Raw genomic sequence first — 26,143 nt, 5'->3', positions numbered from 1 at the left:
AGGGGGGGTTGTATAGAACATTAGTGGATGTCAGTGAGACAAAGCCGATATGGAGAAGAGGGATAGAGTCTTATGTAACAGTAGAGGATGTCAGTGAAACAAGGCTGATATGGAGAAGAGGGATGGGGATTATATATAACAGTAGAGGATGTCAGTGAGACAAAGCTGATATGGAGAAGAGGGACAGAGTCTTATATAACAGTAGAGGATGTCAGTGAGACAAAGCTGATATGGAGAAGAGGGACAGAGTCTTATATAACAGTAGAGGATGTCAGTGAAACAAGGCTGATATGGAGAAGAGGGATGGGGATTATATATAACAGTAGAGGATGTCGGTGAAACAAAGCTGATATGGAGAAGAGGGATGGGGATTATATATAACAGTAGAGGATGTCAGTGAGACAAGGCTGATATGGAGAAGAGGGATGGGGATTATATATAACAGTAGAGGATGTCGGTGAAACAAAGCTGATATGGAGAAGAGGGATGGGGATTATATTAGAAAAGTAGAGGATGTCTGTGAAACAAGGCTGATATAGAGAAGAGGGATGGGGATGGGGGAGAAGGGGCTGTTGATGAGATTTAAGGAAGTATTAATGAATGATGTTGTAGAGAGGCTGATTTATAGGGTTACATCTGGTTAAAACTAACAGCCTATACAATGTTTACATTTACTTAGATTTAATGATAGACTGAGGTATAAGGAGGGATCAATGTTACAGTTGACTAGTCGGGAAGACCTTTTACCTGGGAGGGAGATTTATTATGCCCACACAATACGATAGTATTATTTAGGTGTGAGGACAAGGTCTTCCCGCAATATCTAATGTCCATTCACTGTATAGCCACTGACAGTTGAACCAAGTCAGTTTTCTGTCACATTTAAAAGAGCTATCTGTTGTGTTTTGTTCTGTTGTGCGTGTTCTGGTGATTAGGATCAGATAGGTGGTGTACTATATCTTGTACTATTGTTGTATACGGCCGATAAACAAAAACAAAGTGACTAGTTGTAACAAACATAGAAACCATTACTCCTCCTCGAGGAGCGTACGCTGTCTCAAGTTTTACATGATCCCATCTATACGGTACAAGCCAGGCTCAACATTGTCCTTTTACTGTCCCGACTGTACGAAACAAGCCAGGCTCAACATTGTCTTTTTACTGTCCCGACTGTACGAAACAAGCCAGGCTCAACATTGTCCTTTTACTGTCCTGACTGTACGAAACAAGCCAGGCTCAACATTGTCCTTTTACTGTCCCGACTGTATGAAACAAGCCAGAATCTACATTGTCCTTTTACTGTCCCGACTGTACGGTATAAGCCAGGCTCAAAATTGTCCTTTTACTGTCCCGACTGCACAGTACAAGCCAGACTCAACATTGTCCTTTTACAGTCCCGACTTTACGGTACAAGCCAGGCTCAACATTGTCCTTTTACTGTCCCGACTGTACGGTACAAGCCAGGCTCAACATTGTCTTTTTACTGTGCTGACTTAAGTATATGACAACTAGACACCCTAAGCCTTGGAAACAGCGGTGGAAAATATGTGACCAACCAACTAGATGCTTCAAATCATCTGCTGTGTTTCTTCCAGTGTGCTGGTGAAACTATTATAAGGTTTCATATAGTTGTTTATGTTGGAAAGTCACTTCTTAGGGATGCTGTCACTGGTCAAACTGTTACTATATATAGAAAGTCAAGGTTCAGTAGAATTATGTTTATTTGACCAGGAATAAATAAACTTCAACTTTGAGTGTGGAAAGTGCTTGTTTGGAATTTTTCTTTTTTAAAGAATAATTATAACCCAATTTTTGTAATCAAACTTAGTGATGTAGGCAACACATTCACTTTTATTTAAAGTAAAATATGCGGAGAAGGTTTAATTTTTTCAGAGAATTTTATTTTTAATCACATTCAATGATTGCTTTTGTTGCTGCTATTCATCAAATGAATGTATGAAGAGAATTCGCTATTATTCAGGAAGTAACGCTTTAGGTACCAAGTGTATAAGTGTAATTGTCGCGAGCCTGACATGTGATTGTCCACTCTCCACTGATTGTACTGTAGTGTTCACATCTTACATCTACTTCCACAACTTAAGAGGCAATTGAACATATCTGATATTTTTTTAAATGACTTTTTGATTTTATCCTACAAGTCACGTAGAGATTATCAAATCTCTGTCCTGAGACCTTTGGTTATCTTGGCATTACTTAGCAAAAATATTGCATATAAGATTTAAAACCAGAAATGTCTCTTGACTTTTATGATGTTAAAATTCCTCATTAGAGATAATTTTACCCTCTCTAGAATACACCTATTAAAAGGAAGTTTTGTGTCTTTATAACAGACTGGTGATCAGATGATTGAAATTTGATATACATCTTTACAGCATTAGTGTAGATTTTAAGTATCCTGTCAAAACTGGACTCCAAACTTATCTCTGTAATTGAAAATGAAAGCCACATGGCACCCCATCAATGGCCTCCTTAAGATAATAGTGAATGGACACTAAGAAATTGTCTGGGGAAGGGTCAGGTTTCTATTTTGACAAGTAATGGGAGGATATAGTAAAAATTGATATATTCTGAGGATAAGATAACACTCCAAATTATTAATTACTTAATGGTATGATAGACAACTTCACCTGTCTTCTGTTACAAAACTTGGATATATCAGTGATCAGACCTGCAGCAAGATCACATACATTTGTTGGTTTTTGTGAACTTGTTAACATCTTTGCTATTTAATTTACAAAGGTTTGTTTGTTTCTTTTAACAAGTGAATGTTATTTCTCCACTGTAAATTGCCAATATCACTTTGCCAGAAATTCATTATATACAGAATATGACTTGTAAATTTGCAAAATTCCAACTTTACTGAAACACTTATCATCAATTGCTATGTTATTTTATCATTACACATCCTATAAAGATAATGTCACATGTTAAAATTGAAAATTTTCATTTTTTGGTCACATTTTTGTGAAACAAACATTTTTATATATTTGAGAGCTGTAAGTTGGTAATAGGCCCATTGGTTACTAAGTATCAATGATGCAGCATTTTATTTTTAGTTTCAATTTCACAAGAACTGTGTGCTTCTCATCAAAAATATAAACAAGTACACATCCTCCTAGTGTAGATCACATTTAGTTATGATTGGAGTAGAGAGCAGTGTTTGTTTGTTCCAGGACTTGTGTTAGGAGTACATACAAAATGGTGCTATGTTTTCTGTACTTTATAGACAGGATGTGATGGTTTAAGATAACCACGACCATCCATCAGTATTTGAATAAGGCTAATCTTTCTGAATCTATTTGGCTTGATTTATTTCTGATGTGTTTTCAATTGTATGCACTTTATTAGCGTGGACATTGATGACCTTGGGACCATTTAAATTCCCCAGACAAAAGTACAAAACATATTCCTTTCCCTCCCCCATGAATCCTCCTGTCCCTAATATAATTGGCATGTTGCATTAGCTTGTATTTTCATTTGCTTCAAAATCAACTTATCCCTGATAGCCTGAGGGATCTGTTTTCTGCCACGCTTCTCATGAATTGGCCCCGCCTCGTTGACCAGAATTGACCAGGAATTGGTCAGCAATTGTCCACCTGACACGTCTCCTGATTAAGACCAAGATGACCAGCTGCGTCCAATTACAGGAAGATGGACAGATAAGATAGACATCAATTCCTTGTGTTTTTGAAGTCCCAAGATATTGGATTGCCAGAGCATATCTCATCTTCTCATTTCTATCATTGTTCAACTTTACGTCTATAAGGTCCGTGTTTGGACAGTTATATATTTGGCCTTTGGCAATGGCGATTTTCTTAGATATACAATGTAATACAGAGACGTTATCTAACTCCGGGCTTGGAATTACCTCATTACAATAACCTTCTCCTGGTATAACAGTCCTCTGTCATCTGTCACACAATTCTTCTCTTCACAAACATATTTACTTATTCAATTGTCTTTTTATCCAAAAATAAATAATTTTATTTCATATTTATTTAATCAATATGTTGACATAATATGATAAATAAAATGTGGATAAAGTTGAATTTAAGAGGATGTTAAACTTTTAACACAAAACTAATGGTATTTGGCACTCCTCATGAATAAGAATGGAGTGATGCTCCTTTCATTCTATGAAATAAACTGAGAATTCTCAAGAAAAGTTGTTACAAATTGTTTATAATTGGGCTGACATGAATGCCATCAAGAGAAAGCCACACGTTCATCATGCTGCAAACAAGCACTTGCTGTGGCGAAATAAACAAGGTTTCCATGAAAATTATGTGTGAAGTGTACTTTTGCACATTCGTTATTGGCAACAAGTTCTCGATTACTCTTTTAATTAAAAAGTTAACTTTGTTAGCATTAAAATTATAAAAAAAAATTAAAAGAAACTAAAAGGAAAAGAGCTTGCTAGTGACAAAAAGTTGTTATCCTGGTCTTAAAAGAGATTATCAAACAACAAGATTTTATATGAGGGACATTTAAATATAATTAAGTTGTAACGTAATTAGTTGACATTCATTTTGTTTGTTTTATTGGACATAGGATTGAAAATTTATAGTCAGCAGAAATCTTACAGTTATACAAGTTCAAAAAATAAAAACCAGGAGTAACCAGTGTTTCTAGGAAGTGCGGTCTGAATGTCCTGTTGCAGTACGAGGGAGGCAAGCTGGCAGTCTATGATGACTATCAGTGATGGTGGGTTGGTGCAATATTTAGTTTTTGTAGGACGATAATCACATTGTTCGTGTGCAGGCAAAACAGCATCATGAATTTTTCAAGAGAAATGTATGAGAATGGGGAAAAAATCTCGTTTAATTGTGTCGGCACTGACAAGGATGTGAAAAACAGTTACCTGACGTGTCACATTTGCCTCACTACCATGATTCTCACCAAAACAGTTGATCTGTATCATAGTCATTAAAACTCTTTCTTAAAAAATAGAAAATGTGCAACAGGCAATGATTGGATAAAAAATTGTTTATATGTATTCTTTATTGGTGAAACATGCTTGGATCATTGTTCAAAATCTGGCTGATTGGATGTAATCATGGTTACATCATCTGGGGACAGAGTGTTTATGTCTGACCAGTAAACAGGGACCAGTGGGTTATTGTTTATGATAGTGTAACACTGGGGACAGAGTGTTTATGTCTGACCAGTAAACAGGGACCAGTAGTGTAACATTGGGGACAGAGTGTTTATGTCTGACCAGTAAACAGGGACCAGTAGTGTAACATTGGGGACAGAGTGTTTATGTCTGACCAGTAAACAGGGACCAGTGGGTTATTGTTTATGATTGAAGGTGTGAGGGGTTACAGTGTTCAGAATGTAAATAAGTGTCTGTCACATGTTATGATAAATAAAGGGGAAAAAGATGTGTAAAGCTAACTAATAAATATAGTAGATAGACAAAAAAGGAGGTCTGTGTTCAAAGTTTAATTGAATCATTATTACAGATACTTGTGAGAATTGTTGTGTGATATAATTTAGCAGGTGTAACCTAACACAAGGACATGTAACATATGAAGGTTCAAGAGGACCTTCATGAGTCTAAGAGGACCTCCAGTGTTGGCTAGGCGGTCCTTTTTTACCACGTCTGTAGGGCTTGTTTGACCTGGACCTACTTCAGATACTAATACACTGTTGATCAATGCTGACATCATTGTTGTCTTGTGTTATTTATATCTGTCTAGAATAGTTCTATAAATATTTGTGATGGAATCATGACTTTTAAAATCTCAGAATCTGTACACACTCTGTACATGTAGTCATCTAGGATAGGAATTATAATATTTGTTATAAAATTGTTACCATTACAAAAATCGTACATAGATCTATATTGGATATACAGAAGAGAAAGGAAAACAACACGACTCCTATGTCTGCATGAATTAACAGAATAGCATAGCAGGAAGGAGTGGACCAGCCTGTAAAGACAAGATATTTTCTTCAGTCCACACATAAAAGAGAGAAAACTGCATAACACTTGTATACATGCAGGTGTGTAGTTAGGGAATGTTAGTATGTCCTTACACAGTCACTCCCCAGTACCTTTCATCTCCCTAGAATCAGGATGGATGTTGTAGATGGGATGGGAGATAACCCAACTAAATTGGCTGATAAGGAAAGGAGGATCAGAAGCAAAGCATTACACAAGTAAAGAGATTATATTTATTCACAAGATAAATGCTGTCTTCATTACCTTTTTTACTCCTATCAATGGGAAGGTCTCCTTCATGATTAGTGTTGTGGAATGAAATGCTTTCCAGATCAAGATTTTTGTAGCTCATGTAAAAAATAAATGCTTCATTCAATAGGGAAAAAAAATCAAGGATGAAATGAAAACATAAATGTTTGTGTGACCTATCTCTTGATAAGATAGACATACCTCAGTATGCTGACAAGGTATTCTATGGAACTGTCAGAGAATGCAAGCATGTTAATGAACCAGACAGATTCCGAGTCGTTTAAACACTTATCATTTCTGACAATCTACTGTTGCTGGTGTCTGACTCTCTACCTCTTCCTAGAATATTTAGATGTAAGATAAGTGTAATTCCTATACAGGAATTATAATAGAGAATATATCTGAAGTTATTAGGTGGTCTTTTTAATCTTTAGATATTTCTTAACAGGAATTTTTTATATAAATTTTAAATTTAACATGATTTCATATTTTGATTGAAGTTTGTAGCTTACTGCTGTATGTAAGTAGCAATAATTTCTTGAGTGTTAAGATTAATTCCGGAACAGTGAAATTGTCATAGTTTTCTTATCAGTAGTACTGAATTGGTTCATATACATGAAACCATTAAATACTTTTTTGATAAAAAATGTTCCTGTAGCTAACATTAATGTCATAAAACATCCTGGTAGCAATTAGGATATGTTTGTCAGTGATCTTGGTGTAGAAACTATTCTGTTTGTAAGGTAATACTGGAATACATGTACCCAAACAGCTGATCCACTCATCAATCTGTTTTACCTCATTTTTTGTATGGGAAGGCCTGTATCATTTGGAAATATCCTTCTTCAAGAAAATTAAAGGGGAACAACACAGAAAAAAAATTCCTGACCATAGAGTGAAAAAAACTTTGCAGGTTTGATAAGATGTCTGTGTGTGTAATTTGGCATCAATTTGGTGATTCAGGGGTGAATGTACAATACAGGGGTTAATGGACAGTATAACACCTGTGGTATGACAGGCTACCTCAATCTGGTATAATAGTTCTGGACAGCTCCCTAAGTAATGCCAATGGACCATGCCTTCAGGGTGTAATAATCTGTTTGTGGAGTCTACTAATGCCATCTGTTAGGGACGGGAAGGGTGTCCAGCTACCCATAGAACAATAAAACAGAATTATAGAAATCAAGTTTGAATTCATTGTGATTTTAAAATTTGTTTTAGCTATCCCATTTTTTGACCCACAGAAACACTAACCCATCAAAAAAAAAACCAAACCAATATTATCCTTTTAGTGTGCTCAGGATTCTCTGTTTGGGAGGTCCACACCTGATGAAAATCTCTGAACTCTGACATAAATATACCAGCAGCAAAAATACTACCTTTTGTTATTGTGAAGTACTTAAAATGTGATAAATTTTATTGATATTCCACAATATTTTATTTGAAAATTCTATTAAGATTTCAGAGAAGATAAGTGAAGCTTAAGTAGTAATTTAAACAACTCCTATTAAGATACATCGACAGGGATACATGTACCATTTTTATACTGTCAAATTTTCATTTTTTTCCTTTAAATATATCTGAAATTACCTACATTTTCAATAGATATTCAAGATATAAAACTTAGGGGAAAATTGAATTGTATTTCAATAGACTTAACATGATTCCTATAGGTGTTCCCTTTGTAGACCACGTTTGACTTGGTGATGATAAAAAAATCCCTCTATATTGTTATTTTTCACTTTCCAATAAGTTATTACTGATGACTAATATCATTTAGTTTGATTTTCATTTGACGTCCTCGTAATTTTCTTCAGCAATATCTCGGTGTTCAGGTATTCGCGGTCTATTAATGATGATCACATTTCCATATCCGAAGTCATTACATACCTGTCAGCGTGGAAAGTTTGTGATAAACTAACATAAACTGAAACAGTTCTTCAAAAAAGATCAATAAGTTTACTGGAAGAGTTTTACACTTTTACAACCATGAAGCTGCGTGCATTATATTACAGGTGTATTATCTAGTTCCTCAGGTGTGTCTGTGTAAACATCATTATATTACAGGTGTGTTATCTAGTTCCTCAGGTGTGTCTGTGTAAAATCATTATATTACAGGTGTATTATCTTGTTCCTCAGGTGTGTCTGTGTAAAATCATTATATTACAGGTGTATTATCTAGTTCCTCAGGTGTGTCTGTGTAAACATCATTATATTACAGGTGTATTATCTAGTTCCTCAGGTGTGTCTGTGTAAACATCATTATATTACAGGTGTATTATCTAGTTCCTCAGGTGTGTCTGTGTAAAATCATTATATTACAGGTGTATTATCTAGTTCCTCAGGTGTGTCTGTGTAAAATCATTATATTACAGGTGTATTATCTAGTTCCTCAGGTGTGTCTGTGTAAACATCATTATATTACAGGTGTGTTATCTAGTTCCTCAGGTGTGTCTGTGTAAAATCATTATATTACAGGTGTATTATCTAGTTCCTCAGGTGTGTCTGTGTAAACATCATTATATTACAGGTGTGTTATCTAGTTCCTCAGGTGTGTCTGTGTAAAATCATTATATTACAGGTGTATTATCTAGTTCCTCAGGTGTGTCTGTGTAAAATCATTATATTACAGGTGTATTATCTAGTTCCTCAGGTGTGTCTGTGTAAACATCATTATATTACAGGTGTATTATCTAGTTCCTCAGGTGTGTCTGTGTAAACATCATTATGTGTTATTACAGGTGTGTCTGTGTATTATCTGTGTTAGTTCCTCAGGTGTGTCTGTGTAAACATCATTATATTACAGGTGTATTATCTAGTTCCTCAGGTGTGTCTGTGTAAAATCATTATATTACAGGTGTGTTATCTAGTTCCTCAGGTGTGTCTGTGTAAACATCATTATCTATATGCTACATTAATTAGTGCAAAATAAAAAAAAAAAAACTTAAATTGAAAGCAATCTAAATTTGCAATGGATTTTAAGATCAACACATTTTATATTAATTAATAACCATATTTGTATATCCTGAAGATGGTTTTTATGTCATTATTGTACATTTTGTATAGGACTACCATCACTAAGATAACAATTGAACTTTTGGAATCTTGAGATCCTACAACGCTAACACCCACAGATTTTGGCCAGAAAACTTGTTTCTGTGAGGTGTGAGAGATTCTTTAATTGATTTGATTTGGTAACTACTTTTGCTTTTCAACTAGGATGCCTACTTTCTTCATGTTTCACAAGTCTGTTTGTATGACTTTGCCATAGATACCTGTTTTAATTGCGAAAGAGTTTTCTCCCTTGATAAACATCTTCAATGTTTTATAAACAACCTGTCTATCACTAAGCAAGGTGAGGAAGTATGGATCAGGATCCTACCTGATATAACAGCTTCCATCTTGGTGTGTCAATCTCCACGGCTATCATAGAGTTTCCTACACCTGATGTGTTTACATTGATTTAGACCTGCTATAAAGCAGAATCTATGTTATAAGCTTTGACCTCTGTCCAAAGTATGCCAACACGGAGACTGGCCTTGTAAACTTTGGGGCAGATATCTACATGTGTATAATGGACCTATCAACACTCCATATCAAAGTGCCTTCTATAGGCTCAAATGTGCACCAAATGTTTGTAGATTTATAGAAGTCGTGATTACCTATCTGGGGTTTCAACACCATGATAGATCTATACATGGAATCTGTTTTTGTGTACTTTGCAACCTCAAGACATATTGACATGAACCCCTATGTATTTTGAAAGGCACGATGTCTATTTTTGTAGAGATTACCTTGAAATATTGCACTCTTCTTGTTCTAAGCCACCATCTTTTTCAACTGCCAAGTGTAAAGCTGTTGGTGCCTGATTTCCCACCGTTCCCACCAAATACTGTCATTAAGAATCCTTATCTTAATGTGATTAACCTTCAATTAATGACTGGGTGGCCTCCCCTTCTGCAGGGCCAGTGATAAGGTTCTAATGGGGTGTGGAGGGGTGGTTATCAGCCAGGAGGTGGAGGTCATTCATATCCCTGTTACACATGGAGCTACACCAGACAACAGACATGTCTGTATGGTACAGGACAGCCATTAAACCTGGAACATTTCACACACTAGTCCACAATCTCGGTTGGCAAGAAATATCAGTTAATTTACAAATCTTTATTTGTAGGATAGCATGTATGATTGTTATACATTTGAAAAAATAGGGTAATTAAATGCTTGCTTTTATTTTCAAGTGAAATTACTGAAAAATTTACAATGTAAATAAATGAAATTTTTAAGAAGTTGACAAATTCAAATGTTAAGAAACAAAACATTTTACAACACAGGATCTAGGTAAAAAAAAGTATCCACTTGAGACTTGATCTCAAATGGTGAGTAGAGATAGAATTTTGGTGTTTTCTCATTATGGTTGTGTAAGGTTATGAATGTGGAAAAAGGCACTTTAATGGTGATAATCAGCCGTCATTCCTTGTTAGAGTTCAACATATTCACAGTTGTCGATCCCTGATATCATTGACAGGACAATGATGTAAATCTCAGTTAACAAAGTGAAAGTATATTGAAAAATATGTTGTAGGATTCAAATGTGAATAAGTGTAAATAGGAAGTATAGTGGCTGGATGTATGTGTCAACAGGAAGTATAGTGACTGGTTGTATGTGTCAACAGGAAGTATAGTGACTGGTTGTATGTGTCAACAGGAAGTATAGTGGCTGGATGTATGTGTCAACAGGAAGTATAGTGGCTGGATGTATGTGTCAACAGGAAGTATAGTGACTGGTTGTATGTGTCAACAGGAAGTATAGTGGCTGGATGTATGTGTCAGGAGGAAGTATATTGGCTGGATGTATATGTCAGGAGAAAGTATAGTGGCTGGATGTATTTTTCAACAGAAAGTATAGTGACCGACTTTAGGTGTCAACAGGAAGTATAGTGGCCGACTTTAGGTGTCAACAGGAAGTATAGTGGCCGACTTTAGGTGTCAACAGGAAGTATAGTGGCCAACTTTAGGTGTCAACAGGCAGTGTAGTGGCCGACTTTAGTGTCAACAGGATCAGTTGTAACCAATTCTGTTTCTCCACTATCATCTAACTTTCTTGGTAGTTTAGAACATGTGAACCGATATTACTGAATTACAGAGAAGGGGTAGAAAGGAACCTCTTGAAAGTCTAAAGAGTTTTAATATGTTACATTTCAGATTAAAATTTAATCCTGCTTCATATAATTTTGTGTCCTGAGTGTGCAGGTCTGTCACTAACTTTACAAGCAATTTCTGGTGAGAAAATAAAACTTCAAGCATCATGGCTGGTGTTGTTGATAAAGCTGAAGGAACTTTCACTTCTGTAACACCTGGTCTAATTCTCCTTGTGCTTTTTCAGGGGTTTCCCTGTAAGTCTTTTGTTAGGTCGCCCGACCCGAAGGATCATGATGACCTATAGTCATCATGCTTTGTCCGTCGTTGTCTGCCATACGCCTTCCGCCATGGGTGAACTTTGGACATTTCAAACTTCTTCTCAAGTTCCACCAGTGGGATTGGGCTCAAACTTGCTTGAAATGATCCTGAGATGGTCTTGACCAAGTGTTGTTATTTTTTGGGTATGTCCGAAATCCAAGATGGTGGCCATGACCGCCATTTTAAAAATACATATTTTAAACTTCTGCAGTTCCACTGTTGCATTGAGCTAAAAATTGGTGGAAATGTTAAGGAAAGGTAGCTTACAAAGTATTTTTCGACCTTGTCAAAACTTTGATACGGTAACCAAAGAGGCAATTTTGTAACATGATTGTGCAGTCATGGTTTTCTTGTGCAACATAATTTTCACCAGTTGGATTGGGCTCCAACTTTACTGTCAATAAAAAGGTAACACTTGTTACAGTTACCTTCTCACCAAAACAACCATCTGCATCATGGAAGAAAGCTTCTTAGTTACATTTCATTCAAAGTAGAAAACATGACCTACCTCCCTGCTAAATTTTTTTGTAGTGAGATGACGGTTAAAATCCATGGGCCTTGGCTTTTTCAAATTTTAATTACTATTCTGTTAACATGTTGATATTTTCTAGCTTGTTATGTGTCTGATTTGAGACCTGAACTTTCCATTTGTATTTTTGTGACATATTAACCAATATACAATATTTCTTTACCATTAAGCCTATGCCCATCCATATCTGATGTTGTTACCTATTCAACGAAAACTATTAGGGTAGACATATTTTTTACCAGTGCCCAACATTAAACATGGCTTTCTGAATTTGTTTGATTACATTTAAATTGAACTTTTTAATCACCAAATGGCATTTCCGATCCGCTGTATGCAAATGATGCAATTTATTTAAAACATTGTAATTTGATATTTGTTGGCATTTAAAACTTGCATCTAAAGTTTGCTGACAGAGAAACATTCAGTGAATCTGGCTTAGGATTGCAATACATCTGTAATTAGAGCACTCAGAAACTCATCCAGTGAGGGTACAAAGATGCCAAATCATCAATGGATTGAACATCGATAGACGAGAGACAAAATGTTGTGTTGGCAAATCTCAGACAAAACTCTTAAAAAAATTAAATGGAATTTTCCTTTCCTTTTAAAACGTTGTAGGCATCCATCATTTAAATATCTGTGAAAGTATTGATGAAGGATTCTATCTTCATTCTGACCTTGACTTTCTGGAGGTATATCAGAATTGCAAAACGATGTACAAGTATTTTAAGGCAGGTTCTCCACACACCTGAGAAACAGGTTCTCCACACACCTGAGAAACAGGTTCTCCACACACCTGAGAAACTGTCAACTTAGGATAGTTCCATTTTGACTATCAGAATTCTTTTGATTTACCATAATTTATTAGATTTATTAAGTCAGTGATTAAATACACATGTTAATACAGGGCGTCCTGTCAAACTTTAACACCAGAAAGAATTCTTGAGATGAGTGAGTGATAATACATTTCCTTTTCCAGGCAATCTGTCTATCACCATGCTTATCTTTTTATCACTCTATCACACGTAGTAATGTGGAATGCACGTTTTGTCGACAGAGTGGAGACAGTTTTCTAGTCTGGTTGCAGCAGATCGTGCATGAACTTGGTGCATATGCACATGCAGTATGATTCGTGTGTCGTACTGCTGCGTTGTCTGCTTGAATGTTTAATGTTGGTATGCTCTTGCATTCCAAACCTCTAACAAAATGGGTGTGTAGATGTTAAGTTAATTCATAATATACAAAAAAGGCAGAACCAAAGTTCTCTTCAGCATTTCAACTATTTTCTTGTTTTGTGTTTAAGCATGGTTTACATGCCTAGAAGTAACAGCAATGTCTGAATAGTCCTTCCTTGTCACATGCTTGAACTCACAGAGTGATGTCGAATACTCACCATAACAGCTATTATATACAAAAAAAAACCAAAACAAAAATGGACTGGTATTTCAAAATGATTTCTAAATATTTTCTTTTGTTTTAAATGACAATTTTGTCAGAATGGCAGATTGCATTGACATACTGTGTGTTTTGGCACATGCTTAATGCTTTTCAGATTACAAAAAGAGAGAACGTGAAACAGCAGTGGTATTTTTATTATGATCGAAGAACATTGCAGAATAAACACAATTTTTACCATCAAAATGTTTTCTGATTTGTAAGACCATGTGTAAAAGAACTATTGATCATTGGAACTTGGCACTGATTGTTGGCTGTCATTTGTGTTTGATTGGTCAGTGTTTTGGTTAATATTATAGTCATTTCTAGTGGACACAGGTCAGGTTTCTAACCATTCCTCTTTGGCCAATAGTGGACATCAGCTCTAGACAGCATATCTGTTACTACAATTGTCCATACTGGTCAATAGTGGACATCGGCTCTTAACAGCATATCTGTTACTGCAATTATCAATACTGGTTACTACAATCATGGCTGATTGATTGTTTTAAATGATGGAAGCCTGAGTTGGGAAAGTCCCTCTGTATCTTTGTGACTTTGGTCATGGGTCAACAGGTCATGACCCTGTTGCCGGCCAGTACTAGGGCTTCGCTTTCTGTCTAATGAAATGAAGTCCCTTACTTCTGCAGGGAACCAGCTTGGCAACAACAGTCTATATGATTGAGGACAATGGGCCATTGATAATGAATGTTTCATTCTAATGAAATGAACTTCTACTTGTGACATGGGCTGTAGGTGTTTATCAATAGGACAGAAAAAATCATTCATTGGTTGACAGCTACTGCATGTGGAGTTTTGAACGATTGGCCATTGCAGTGCACAACTGACCACATTACTGAACGCAAATGACCAGTGGCTACAATCAGTGTCTACACCAACGATGTTTGTATCATTGTCAAATATGATCATGTTAACATCCTATACCTTTCAAACATTTCTTAGACCCAGACTTTTGGCAGATCCTGGGAGCCAGTAGGGAGCTTGACAGACAAACATACATAATAAATTACCTTGACATTTGTACAAGTAGTTATGTAGTATGATTTTGATATAATAATGTAATAGATCAATTTCATGTGATAGATATGAAAAATTTCTGTCAGTGGTATTGTTAGCATATATCTTCAGCATACATTAGAGATCTCGTTGAATGATCAGAAAAACTAGCCAGATAGGGATCATTTGGTCTTTTGATATTCTAATCTTCTGAGTATCGCTCATTGAATCTTGTGATTCTCAGTGACACAGGAACGAATTTCAAAGCCATGATCCTATATACATTTGATGCTGGAGAATTTCAGTGACCTTGTGATGCTGTTGATGGTGTCGGATCTACAGAAGCCTAATGGCTATACTTAGATTGATTGGATTTAAATTTTTTCTTCGCGTTTGATGATGAGAGATAATTTTGATAGCTTTTGCCTTGTTAGCATCGTTTCTTAAAAGCACACCATCTTTTGGATTACTGAGTGTCAGTTTTAGGACTCAATGCTGAAAAAACGTTAGTGGTGACAGTTTTAAGTACTTGTTCATAGAGTTTCAATATCGGACAAGACAGCAACAGATTTACTTAATCTGCCTGTATTGAAACACAGTGAGTCAATTTTAGGACTAGCTGACAGGGAAATATTGAGTTACAGTTTTAGAATTGAACAGCATTTGAAGAAAGAATTGGCCTGCTAAAAAAATTTCTTACTGAGTTACTGTCTATCAGAAAAGGTATCTTACTGAATTACCGTCTATCAGAAAAGGTATCTTACTGAATTACTGTCTATCAGAATAGGTATCTTACTGAATTACTGTCTATCAGAATAGGTATCTTACTGAATTACTGTCTATCAGAATAGGTATCACTGAATTACTGTCTATCAGAATAGGTATCACTGAATTACTGTCTATCAGAATAGGTATCACTGAATTACCGTCTATCAGAATAGGTATCTTACTGAGTTACCGTCTATCAGAATAGGTATCTTACTGAGTAACTGTCTATCAGAATAGGTATCTTACTGAGTTACTGTATATCAGAATAGGTATCTTACTGAGTTATGTCTATCAGAATAGGTATCTTACTGAATTACTGTCTATCAGGATAGGTATCACTGAATTACTGTCTATCAGAATAGGTATCTTACTGAATTACTGTCTATCAGAAGAGGTATCACTGAATTACTGTCTATCAGAATAGGTATCTTACTGAATTACTATCAGAATAGGTATCACTGAATTACTGTCTATCAGAATAGGTATCTTACTGAATTACTGTCTATCAGAATAGGTATCACTGAATTACTGTCTATCAGAATAGGTATCTTACTGAATTACTGTCTATCAGAATAGGTATCTTACTGAATTACTGTCTATCAGAATAGGTATCTTACTAAATTACTGTCTATCAGAATAGGTATCTTACTGAATTACTGTCTATCAGAATAGGTATCTTACTGAGTTACTGTCTATCAGAATAGGTATCTTACTGAGTTACTGTCTATCAGAATAGGTATCTTACTGAGTTACCGTCTATCAGAATAGGTATCTTACTGAGTTACTGTATATCAGAATAGGTATCTTACTGAGTTACTGTCTATCAGAATAGGTATCTTACTGAGTTACTGTCTATCAGAATAGGTATCTTACTGAATTACTGTCTATCAGAATAGGTATCACTGAATTACTGTCTATCAGAATAGGTATCTTACTGAATTACTGTCTATCAGAATAGGTATCACTGAATTACTGTCTATCAGAATAGGTATCTTACTGAATTACTGTCTATCAGAAGAGGTATCACTGAATTACTGTCTATCAGAATAGGTATCTTACTGAGTTACTGTCTATCAGAATAGGTATCTTACTGAGTTACTGTCTATCAGAATAGGTATCTTACTGAATTACTGTCTATCAGAATAGGTATCTTACTGAATTACTGTCTATCAGAAGAGGTATCACTGAATTACTGTCTATCAGAATAGGTATCTTACTGAGTTACTGTCTATCAGAATAGGTATCTTACTGAGTTACTGTCTATCAGAATAGGTATCTTACTGAGTAACTGTCTATCAGAATAGGTATCTTACTGAGTTACTGTCTATCAGAATAGGTATCTTACTGAGTTACTGTCTATCAGAATAGGTATCTTACTGAGTTACTGTCTATCAGAATAGGTATCTTACTGAGTTACCGTCTATCAGAATAGGTATCTTACTGAATTACTGTCTATCAGAATAGGTATCTTACTGAGTTACTGTCTATCAGAATAGGTATCTTACTGAGTTACTGTCTATCAGAATAGGTATCTTACTGAGTAACTGTCTATCAGAATAGGTATCTTACTGAGTTACTGTCTATCAGAATAGGTATCTTACTGAGTTACTGTCTATCAGAATAGGTATCTTACTGAGTTACTGTCTATCAGAATAGGTATCTTACTGAGTCACTGTCTATCAGAATAGGTATCTTACTGAGTTACCATCTGTGAAAACTGGTTAATTATTTTGTGATGATCTGTGATAACAGGTATTTTTTTAAGTGTGTGAAAGCAGGTTTCCATTTAAATGTGTGAAAACAGGTTTTTATTTCAGTGTTTAGGACAAGATATTGTAGCTGTGAAGATGTTCTCTTCAGATAGATATCACAGTAGTAAGATTTGTTACTTGGGTATAAGGATATTGTCTCTAAGTTGTTTATAAGCACTGCTTTGTTGAACTGATGAGGATGTGTTGGACGTAGACTGAGTTTGTATCGATTAGAGTTGAATCTCTCCTCTTTAGTCTTTGGAAGAACAAAGCATAAAATTAAATTGAGAAAAATGTTTAAAAAACAAAGTGCAAATGTTGCTCATCAATTTAAAAAGTATTTAGTGAAAGCAGGAAATCTTGTACAATTAAATTGCCTCGTTCTTTTTGTTTCGCGCAATGTACGCGGCATTTCTATTGCATGTTCGTTGTTATTTGAATAGCACATTAGGTTTTCTTTAAATCCTGATAGTGCAGGACACTCATCACTATACAATATGTCTGTATGCCAAGATTCAGTTTCTTCCAAACATGTGCATGATATTGCAAACAGCAGTCATTCCAAATATGACCTTCCACCCTACATGTAATTGGTGTTCTGTGTTTTTCACGCCATTGGATGACATCATCAGAAAGATGAAAAATGATAAATTGGTAGCTATTCATCAAGTGTCCAGTCAGTACTGGTTGACTGTTCCTCCATATGACATCCACAAGTGAGAGCGTTTCAATTATAAAAATTTCCCGGCCACCCAACTCCTGTGAAAACATCCATCAAAACTCACCACTGCAAAATATGACTGAGAAAATATTCAAATAATTATTTACGGCTTTTCCTGTAATTGTTTTCAGAAACACATTAGAGTTAGAGAAAACAATTTATTTTATTTTTAAATAACTATTCTTTCCATGTAGTTATTGATAACATTTGTTCTTAATTGTTTTACAAGAAACACAAATGAAGAAAACGTTCATTTATTTAGATCAAAAGACATTTATTTTAGATATGAGACCATACAGCGTACAGTCATTGCAGAAATCAGAGCCGAAATGATGCAAGCGAACTGGTTTAATGGCATGTCGAGACAGAATCACAGGAGATAAAGTTATACCAGATGCTACGTAACCAACTTAAACATTAAAATACTGCTGGAATTTAGATAAATTGTTCAGATAAGCAAACCTGTAATTTAATTTTGTTACTACTTCTCACTCAAAAAAAGACCACCTCTACTTTGTCTATCATCAATGTCTTGATATTTATAAGATTTTAAGTTGATGATTTCAAAATCGAGACAAAACTCATTTAATGTGTATCTGCAGCAAAGTTTTTTCCTGTCAGTATTTTGTTTTCAACTTTTTATCAGTTGGTAATTACAGAGGAATTTGTCGAACTTCTTCCGTTGACTTTGTTTTGATGAAACTAATTGCTTTTTATCGTAGGCTTCTCGTCTAAATCTTGGCACACAGCTCTTATACTTAAGGAGGAGTATTTGAGGATTTACGAGACTCGTCAAAAAATTAACTGTAAAATCATGGCAGTAAGAGACATTTTATTATGTGTGGAATCAGTATTTGTCATTTCTTGTGTTTTTGTGGGAAAGGTTGATAAAAAGTGTATATTAAGCCATAGATAGTCAAAGAAAAAGTCAAAGGACTGACAAACTCCGAATTTTAGCTGGTAGGAATCATACAAGCTTCCTAATGTGATTTTTATCTCCTATGAATTGCACAGCAGTCAGTATGTATAATTATTTTTGCAGACTAAGTAAATGATATAATGTGTCACACTTTGTACCTGTTACAGGACTTGTGACCACTCTCTTGTACAGGTTCTTATAGAAATAGTAAAGCATTGGTAATCGATCTGTGAAAAGTTTTATATAAAAAAAAACATAGGTGATACTATAAATCACAGTCAATCATGTAGTATACAATCTGAAATCTAAATAAAGGTACCTGTCTGTATACCTGTCTACCTGTCTGTATACCTGTATACCTGTCTGTATACCTGTCTGTATACCTGTATACCTGTCTGTATACCTGTCTTTATACCTGTCTGTATACCTGTATACCTATCTTTATACCTGTCTTTATACCTGTCTAATTACCTGTCTGTGCTTCCATTTTGTTCTCATTTTATTCTATTCTGAAATATTTAACCTTATACAGGAAATGAAACATTTTCAGTATATGAAAAATTCTCAAATATTTTTGCAAGCTTCCATTGTTTACATTTTGTAGCTATTAACAACAATTTAGATGAGCTAGATGCACTTATCAGTATTCCATTTCTGTGATAACTGTGTCATCACTGAACACAACAACATCATTCTGATTTAGTTGTAGATGGGCTTATATGTGACCCTGCACTGTGAACTGAGAGTCTAAACTTCAAATGGCCTTATCAATATTTGACTAGTTTTAACACTGTCCATTACTACACAAACAGAAGCTGGCTGGTGTGCACACATGTAAACAATGGCAAACCTATCACTCTTGCTTTAAGCTCATCAAATATACATTGCTGTATTTTTTTATTACACCTGGTGTTCTAGTCTGGATGGACGCCACTTAATACAGTTGCTTTGTGTTGTTTATATGAAATGAATCGCTATCAGGAGAACTCTCCTGGCACAGAGGTAAAAGTTGGCTATTGATATTCATAGAAAACTGTACCTGAGTCACAGCTGTGTCCACTGACAGCTTTTTCATGTAGTTGTAGATATTTACAAATCTAGTCAATATTGACAATATCTGTCCTGGCTTAAGTCGACTTTGTGATTTTATAATGAATGAGGATATACAAGATTATATTTCAGTTTCTAAAATATTAAATAAAGGAAGCAAGAAAAATGTGTCGTTTTGTCTGTCTCCCAGATTTAATATTTAGGAAATATTGAGTTTGTGGCTTACTGATGTAGATAGTCAAGTACATGGAGATTTGTTGTGGTGGGATTTATACTCTGTCAGTTTATGTACAACGAAACATTCCTTGTCTGAAATTCAATTTGAAGTTAATAATGTTATATATATTCTTTCTCAAATAATAGATTCTTTACAGGTCCTTTTATGTTGCTATAATAAGATGGATTTCTGGATTTACCACTGTTTGGGTAAATATTGAAGACATTTATGTAGCCCTAGCTAGTTCATTGTGATTTTTATTGGGAGACAAGAACATATTTCATGGCATTCCCAGAATAGCTTTGTTAAAATAAAGCTCTTAAATAAATTCCTTTTAAAAATCTGTCAGAGCCTTCAAATTTTAAATAATTTTATCCTTGATTAGAAAAAGAACTCCAACAAACAGAAACCTTAAGATATTCCTACATAAACAGGTGTTGTGCAACCATAAATCAGTTGTAACACAATTTTGTTGCAGTGGCATTACCACAAAGTCACACATTTCTAAAGGATGATGCTGAGGAGAATATCCAAGCATAATCGTTTTACTTGGCTGTTGTCAAAATGTGATCACTTTACATATAACTTACACCAGAAGATCAATCCATTTGTCATAGTGTAGAACCCCCAGGAGTCTCCTTATGGCCACCCAATGCAGTGTAGACTGACACCTGGTGGCTAATCCTGGAATCATTCTAACGTTCAATCATCATTTCCTGTCGTTCTGCTCTGATTTAACTCGGTCATAGAGTTGAACATGAAATTGTTGATCAACCAACTACAGTTGTCATGGAAGTTGTCTTATTTGTCAGCTCTACTGATTTGAGGAATCAAAAATGTTTGACAGCGCTGTGTTTAGAACAATATCTGATAATTATATTAAAGTACCACAATCACACTGATAATGAAGATTTTCAATACAATGAATATCAGTGTTGCTGATTTTGTCTTTCATTGTACATCAATGACAAAACTGTTCTTGCTAGGGCCATGTTTCATCTGTACCAGAAAAACATTAGTAAGAACCATATGAAATCTGAATGTTGTTAGTGTTCCTGTCCAGAATGACTTGGAGGGCTCAGGTCATTTTATGTTCTGTCCACCCTTAACCTGATTGGTTTATTTTTCTCAGTTAGAATGCAGTGGGAACTCCTGAGGGAGTTAGTCTGATGGGATGTGTTGTAGTTTGAGATTAACAGCTGATAGAGGACCAACTCCCTGGATATAGAATTTAGCACAAAAACAGTAATATAGTTGACAACCTATTGGTTATTTGTAAACACAGTAAAAAATGTGTATTGTCATCTCCGACTCCTGAGCAAAAAGTGGCCAAAAAAATATAGAACTTTGTAAACTAAAGAGGAAACCAAAATGCTATTCAGTTTTATACAAAATAAGAATGATACATCAGTCACTCATTGTAATTGAGTTTGCTTTAAATTTGCCTATATCCTAAAATTAAAGTGAGAATCTTTACTCCAGTAATTGTACTTCTCTTTCTGGTAATCAATATATATTGCTTTGTTAAAGTTATAGTACTAGACAGATATGTTAGTACAGTTATAGTACTAGACAGATATGTTAGTACAGTTATAGTACTAGACAGATATGTTAGTTACAGTATATACAGTTATAGTACTAGTTACAGATATGTATGTTAGTACAGTTATAGTACTAGACAGTTAGTACAGTGTTAGATACAGTTATAGTACTAGACAGATATGTTAGTACAGTTATAGTACTAGACAGATATGTTAGTACAGTTATAGTACAGTTATAGACAGATATGTTAGTACAGTTATAGTACTAGACAGATATGTTAGTACAGTTATAGTACTAGACAGATATGTTAGTACAGTTATAGTACTAGACAGATATGTTAGTACAGTTATAGTTATATGTTACAGTTATAGACAGATATGTTAGTACAGTTATAGTACTAGACAGATATGTTAGTACAGTTATAGTACTATGTTACAGATATGTTAGTACAGTTATAGTACTAGACAGATATGTTAGTACAGTTATAGTACTAGACAGATATGTTAGTACAGTTATAGTACAGATATGTTAGTACAGTTATAGTACTAGTATGTTAGTACAGTTATAGACAGATATGTTAGTACAGTTATAGTACTAGACAGATATGTTAGTACAGTTATAGTACTAGACAGATATGTTAGTACAGTTATAGTACTAGACAGATATGTTAGTACAGTTATAGTACTAGACAGATATGTTAGTACAGTTATAGTACTAGACAGATATGTTAGTACAGTTATAGTACTAGACAGATATGTTAGTACAGTTATAGTACTAGACAGATATGTTAGTACAGTTATAGTACTAGACAGATATGTTAGTACAGTATTATAAGATTTTTTTTATGTTGTGTTTTACAGATCTACAAAATCGAGGTGAAGGACTGTAGCCAGTATAAAACATGTGACACTTGTCTAGGTACCAGGGATCCATACTGTGGCTGGTGTTCTCTGGAGGACAAGTAAGTATAGTCACACACCCTCATAGTACATACATATCATATTAAATAGACCTATTGATCCTTCCCCCAACCCCCCCCAACCCCCCCAAGAAAAATATTTTTCTGGTATTTTAAGTCTTAAATATGAAATTCTAATACAGAGTTCCAAAATGTACACAGTACTTCAGTTTGTTAAAGCAAACGTTACTTAAAGCAAATGTAAGTAACGGCTTACAAATGTGAGTTGTTGGTAGCCCTTTTTACTGAACCTGTGATGTGTGTGACTTGAGAGATATGGATAATGACATTTTATCATTTTCTTTCTATAGTTGTTAGAATCTGTGATGTTGTAGTGTGTTGGACTAATGAATGCAGACAACAGGGTAGCAAACTGTTATTCTTGTTCACTGCAAATTATTGTACAGTTGATTTACCAACATGGTTCTGTTTTTCAAATTAGTATGAATAATGCATTCTCCAGAGACTTCTGAAGAAAACTGTAGTTGGAAAAAAATTCAAGTAAAACAAATTAGGAAGAAAGGGTATGAATACCAGGACCTGCAAGAAGAGATTATAATCTAGTAGATATTTGAGAAACAAATTCATGGAAACTGTTAATCATTGAATGTATTCTTAAATACCCTGACTCCAATTTCATGAATCTTTTTGATTTTAAGGACTTTTCCGTGACTTAAAATTGCCTTAAGGAAAGCATTTTGTAAGTTCAGAAATTTCTTCCCTGAAGACCTAACATATTTATCTCCCTTTGCATAGCATTAAGGAATGCAGTATTATACTGAAGTGACAAAAGGAAGTGTGAAGTAGATCATTATACCAGTAAAGATATAACGTTTAAAAAAATCCAGGAAAATTGGTATGGAATAGTGGTACATACTTATCACTGTCAAGTTTAGCCTGTCTCTGACCCTGTCCATGTCTTCTAAATGTTCATATCTTGAAGGTCTTTACGTTTTACAAATTAGAGATTGATCTGACTTCCTTTTTGTTGATATTGTGATCTAGGAATCGGCAGCATGTGCCCTTATTATAATGTTAATTCTGAAGACAAATCCGGTAGCACTATCTTGTCTTGGTGCTCACCTGCTTTGAGGAGTTGTGTGATAATTACACCAGAACCAAGACAAGACATTTTACTTTCCGGCAACAGCTTCTATTTTATGGCTTTCAATGGAAGCAACAAATGTTGGAAGCCTCTGGAGCGTTGATCATAGGCACAGTTCCTCTAGAATTAATTACTGTCATTGGGAATTGGCCCCTTTTATCTCCCCTCACTTGATCAAATGAATTTTCCCATTTAGAATGAGTGTAATTATGATGGATATTTTTCTCATAATTTCTCGCTATGCCTGGTGTGTACGATGAATTTCCTGTCCGTTTACGGAAATGTTACACACATTTCCTTTCCCTACATCCATCAAAAAACTCTTTCCTAGGTCGGTTGACGGAGGTAGACTTCTTGTGATTTTCTTCAAACATTATTGGGATGATGTGTCATTTATAGTCAAAAGAAAAGCACTGGGTAGATCATCGTGAATGCCATTAATAACAGAGACTATTTGTCATGGCATGATAGAATTAGCGCTCAACAGGAGACAAGCCAGATCGAGCAGATAGAAATACTGAGGTGAAATATAATGAAAATTCAAGACATTAATTCTGAAAACAAATACAGTTGGTCAGATATATGAAGATTTAGAATTTCATTTATCACTGGAAAGTTATTAGTACAGAGGAAGTTGTAACTCACTGCTGGTTCAATGCTATAATGTTATAGGGAATCTGGGGTTATCTCCGTTAAGTGCACACTCTTTTAAACGTGAATCATTCAAATCATAAGAGACTACATGTATGCACTTAAACACTATCTCTAGGTGTCTGGATATCACTGATAGGCACTACAATGATATTGGATCAGAGTGATTATGTCTTTTGTAGATTTAAATCTTTGGCTAGTCCAGTCGTTTTTCATCTTCATCTCTAACTTGTTTGATGGCATGCCAATTCATCATACAGCTTTGAATGCTTTCAATAAGAGAAACTGTCAAGATTCATCTTAAGATTCTACAATGGATAAAGTCTTCTGGGCGAAAATTTGATATTTTTGATTCAAAACTTGGATAAGGAATTGTGATGTGACTTTGTACTAAACTGAAGCTGAGGCCATCATTTTGAGGTGGATTGTCTGGGTCCAGACAACTATAATGTTTTCTATGGTCCTGACAACAGTAGAGATTCTTGTGTTTTCTGTGGTCCTGACAACACTAGAGATTCTTGTGTTTTCTGTGGTCCTGACAACACTAGAGATTCTTGTGTTTTCTGTGGTCCTGACAACACTAGAGATTCTGGTGTTTTCTGTGGTCCTGACAACAGTAGAGATTTTTGTGTTTTTTATGGTCCTGACAACAGTAGAGATTCTGGTGTTTTCTGTGGTCCTGACAACATTAGAGATTCTTGTGTTTTCTGTGGTCCTGACAACACTAGAGATTCTGGTGTTTTCTATGGTCCTGACAACACTAGAGATTCTGGTGTTTTCTGTGGTCCTGACAACACTAGAGATTCTTGTGTTTTCTGTGGTCCTGACAACAGTAGAGATTCTTGTGTTTTCTGTGGTCCTGACAACACTAGAGATTCTTGTGTTTTCTGTGGTCCTGACAACACTAGAGATTCTGGTGTTTTCTAGCATCCAGACAACACTAGAGATTCTTGTGTTTTCTGTGGTCCTGACAACACTAGAGATTCTGGTGTTTTCTGTGGTCCTGACAACACTAGAGATTCTTGTGTTTTCTGTGGTCCTGACAACAGTAGAGATTCTTGTGTTTTTTATGGTCCTGACAACACTAGAGATTCTTGTGTTTTCTGTGGTCCTGACAACACTGGAGATTCTTGTGTTTTCTGTGGTCCTGACAACACTAGAGATTCTGGTGTTTTCTGTGGTCCTGACAACACTGGAGATTCTTGTGTTTTCTGTGGTCCTGACAACACTAGAGATTCTTGTGTTTTCTGTGGTCCTGACAACACTAGAGATTCTTGTGTTTTCTGTGGTCCTGACAACACTAGAGATTCTTGTGTTTTCTGTGGTCCTGACAACACTAGAGATTTTTGTGTTTTTTATGGTCCTGACAACACTAGAGATTCTTGTGTTTTTTATGGTCCTGACAACACTAGATATTCTTGTGTTTTCTGTGGTCCTGACAACACTAGAGATTCTTGTGTTTTTTATGGTCCTGACAACACTAGAGATTCTTGTGTTTTCTGTGGTCCTGACAACACTAGAGATTCTGGTGTTTTCTGTGGTCCTGACAACACTAGAGATTCTGGTGTTTTCTGTGGTCCTGACAACACTAGAGATTCTTGTGTTTTCTGTGGTCCTGACAACACTAGAGATTTTTGTGTTTTTTATGGTCCTGACAACACTAGAGATTCTTGTGTTTTCTGTGGTCCTGACAACACTAGAGATTCTTGTGTTTTCTGTGGTCCTGACAACACTAGAGATTCTTGTGTTTTTTATGGTCCTGACAACACTAGAGATTCTGGTGTTTTCTGTGGTCCTGACAACA

General features: G+C 35.3%; 1 protein-coding gene across 1 annotated transcript in view; it reads left to right on the top strand.

The window, feature by feature from the left end:
* The window catches only part of LOC132553264 (plexin-A4-like), a 197,963-nt gene that overhangs the window by 97,060 nt on the left and 74,760 nt on the right, over positions 1-26,143 (top strand). Inside the window, exon 5 of the mRNA XM_060217496.1 lies at positions 22,486-22,586. Within this exon, the coding sequence (XP_060073479.1) occupies positions 22,486-22,586 (101 nt within the window). The remainder of the gene's footprint in view (positions 1-22,485; positions 22,587-26,143) is intronic.

The sequence above is a fragment of the Ylistrum balloti genome, unplaced genomic scaffold (assembly GCF_031769215.1).
Source record: "Ylistrum balloti isolate Yb309-2 unplaced genomic scaffold, AGI_CSIRO_Ybal_v1 Utg370312, whole genome shotgun sequence".
Taxonomy (NCBI): domain Eukaryota; kingdom Metazoa; phylum Mollusca; class Bivalvia; order Pectinida; family Pectinidae; genus Ylistrum; species Ylistrum balloti.
This window is presented reverse-complemented; position numbering and strand designations above follow the sequence as displayed.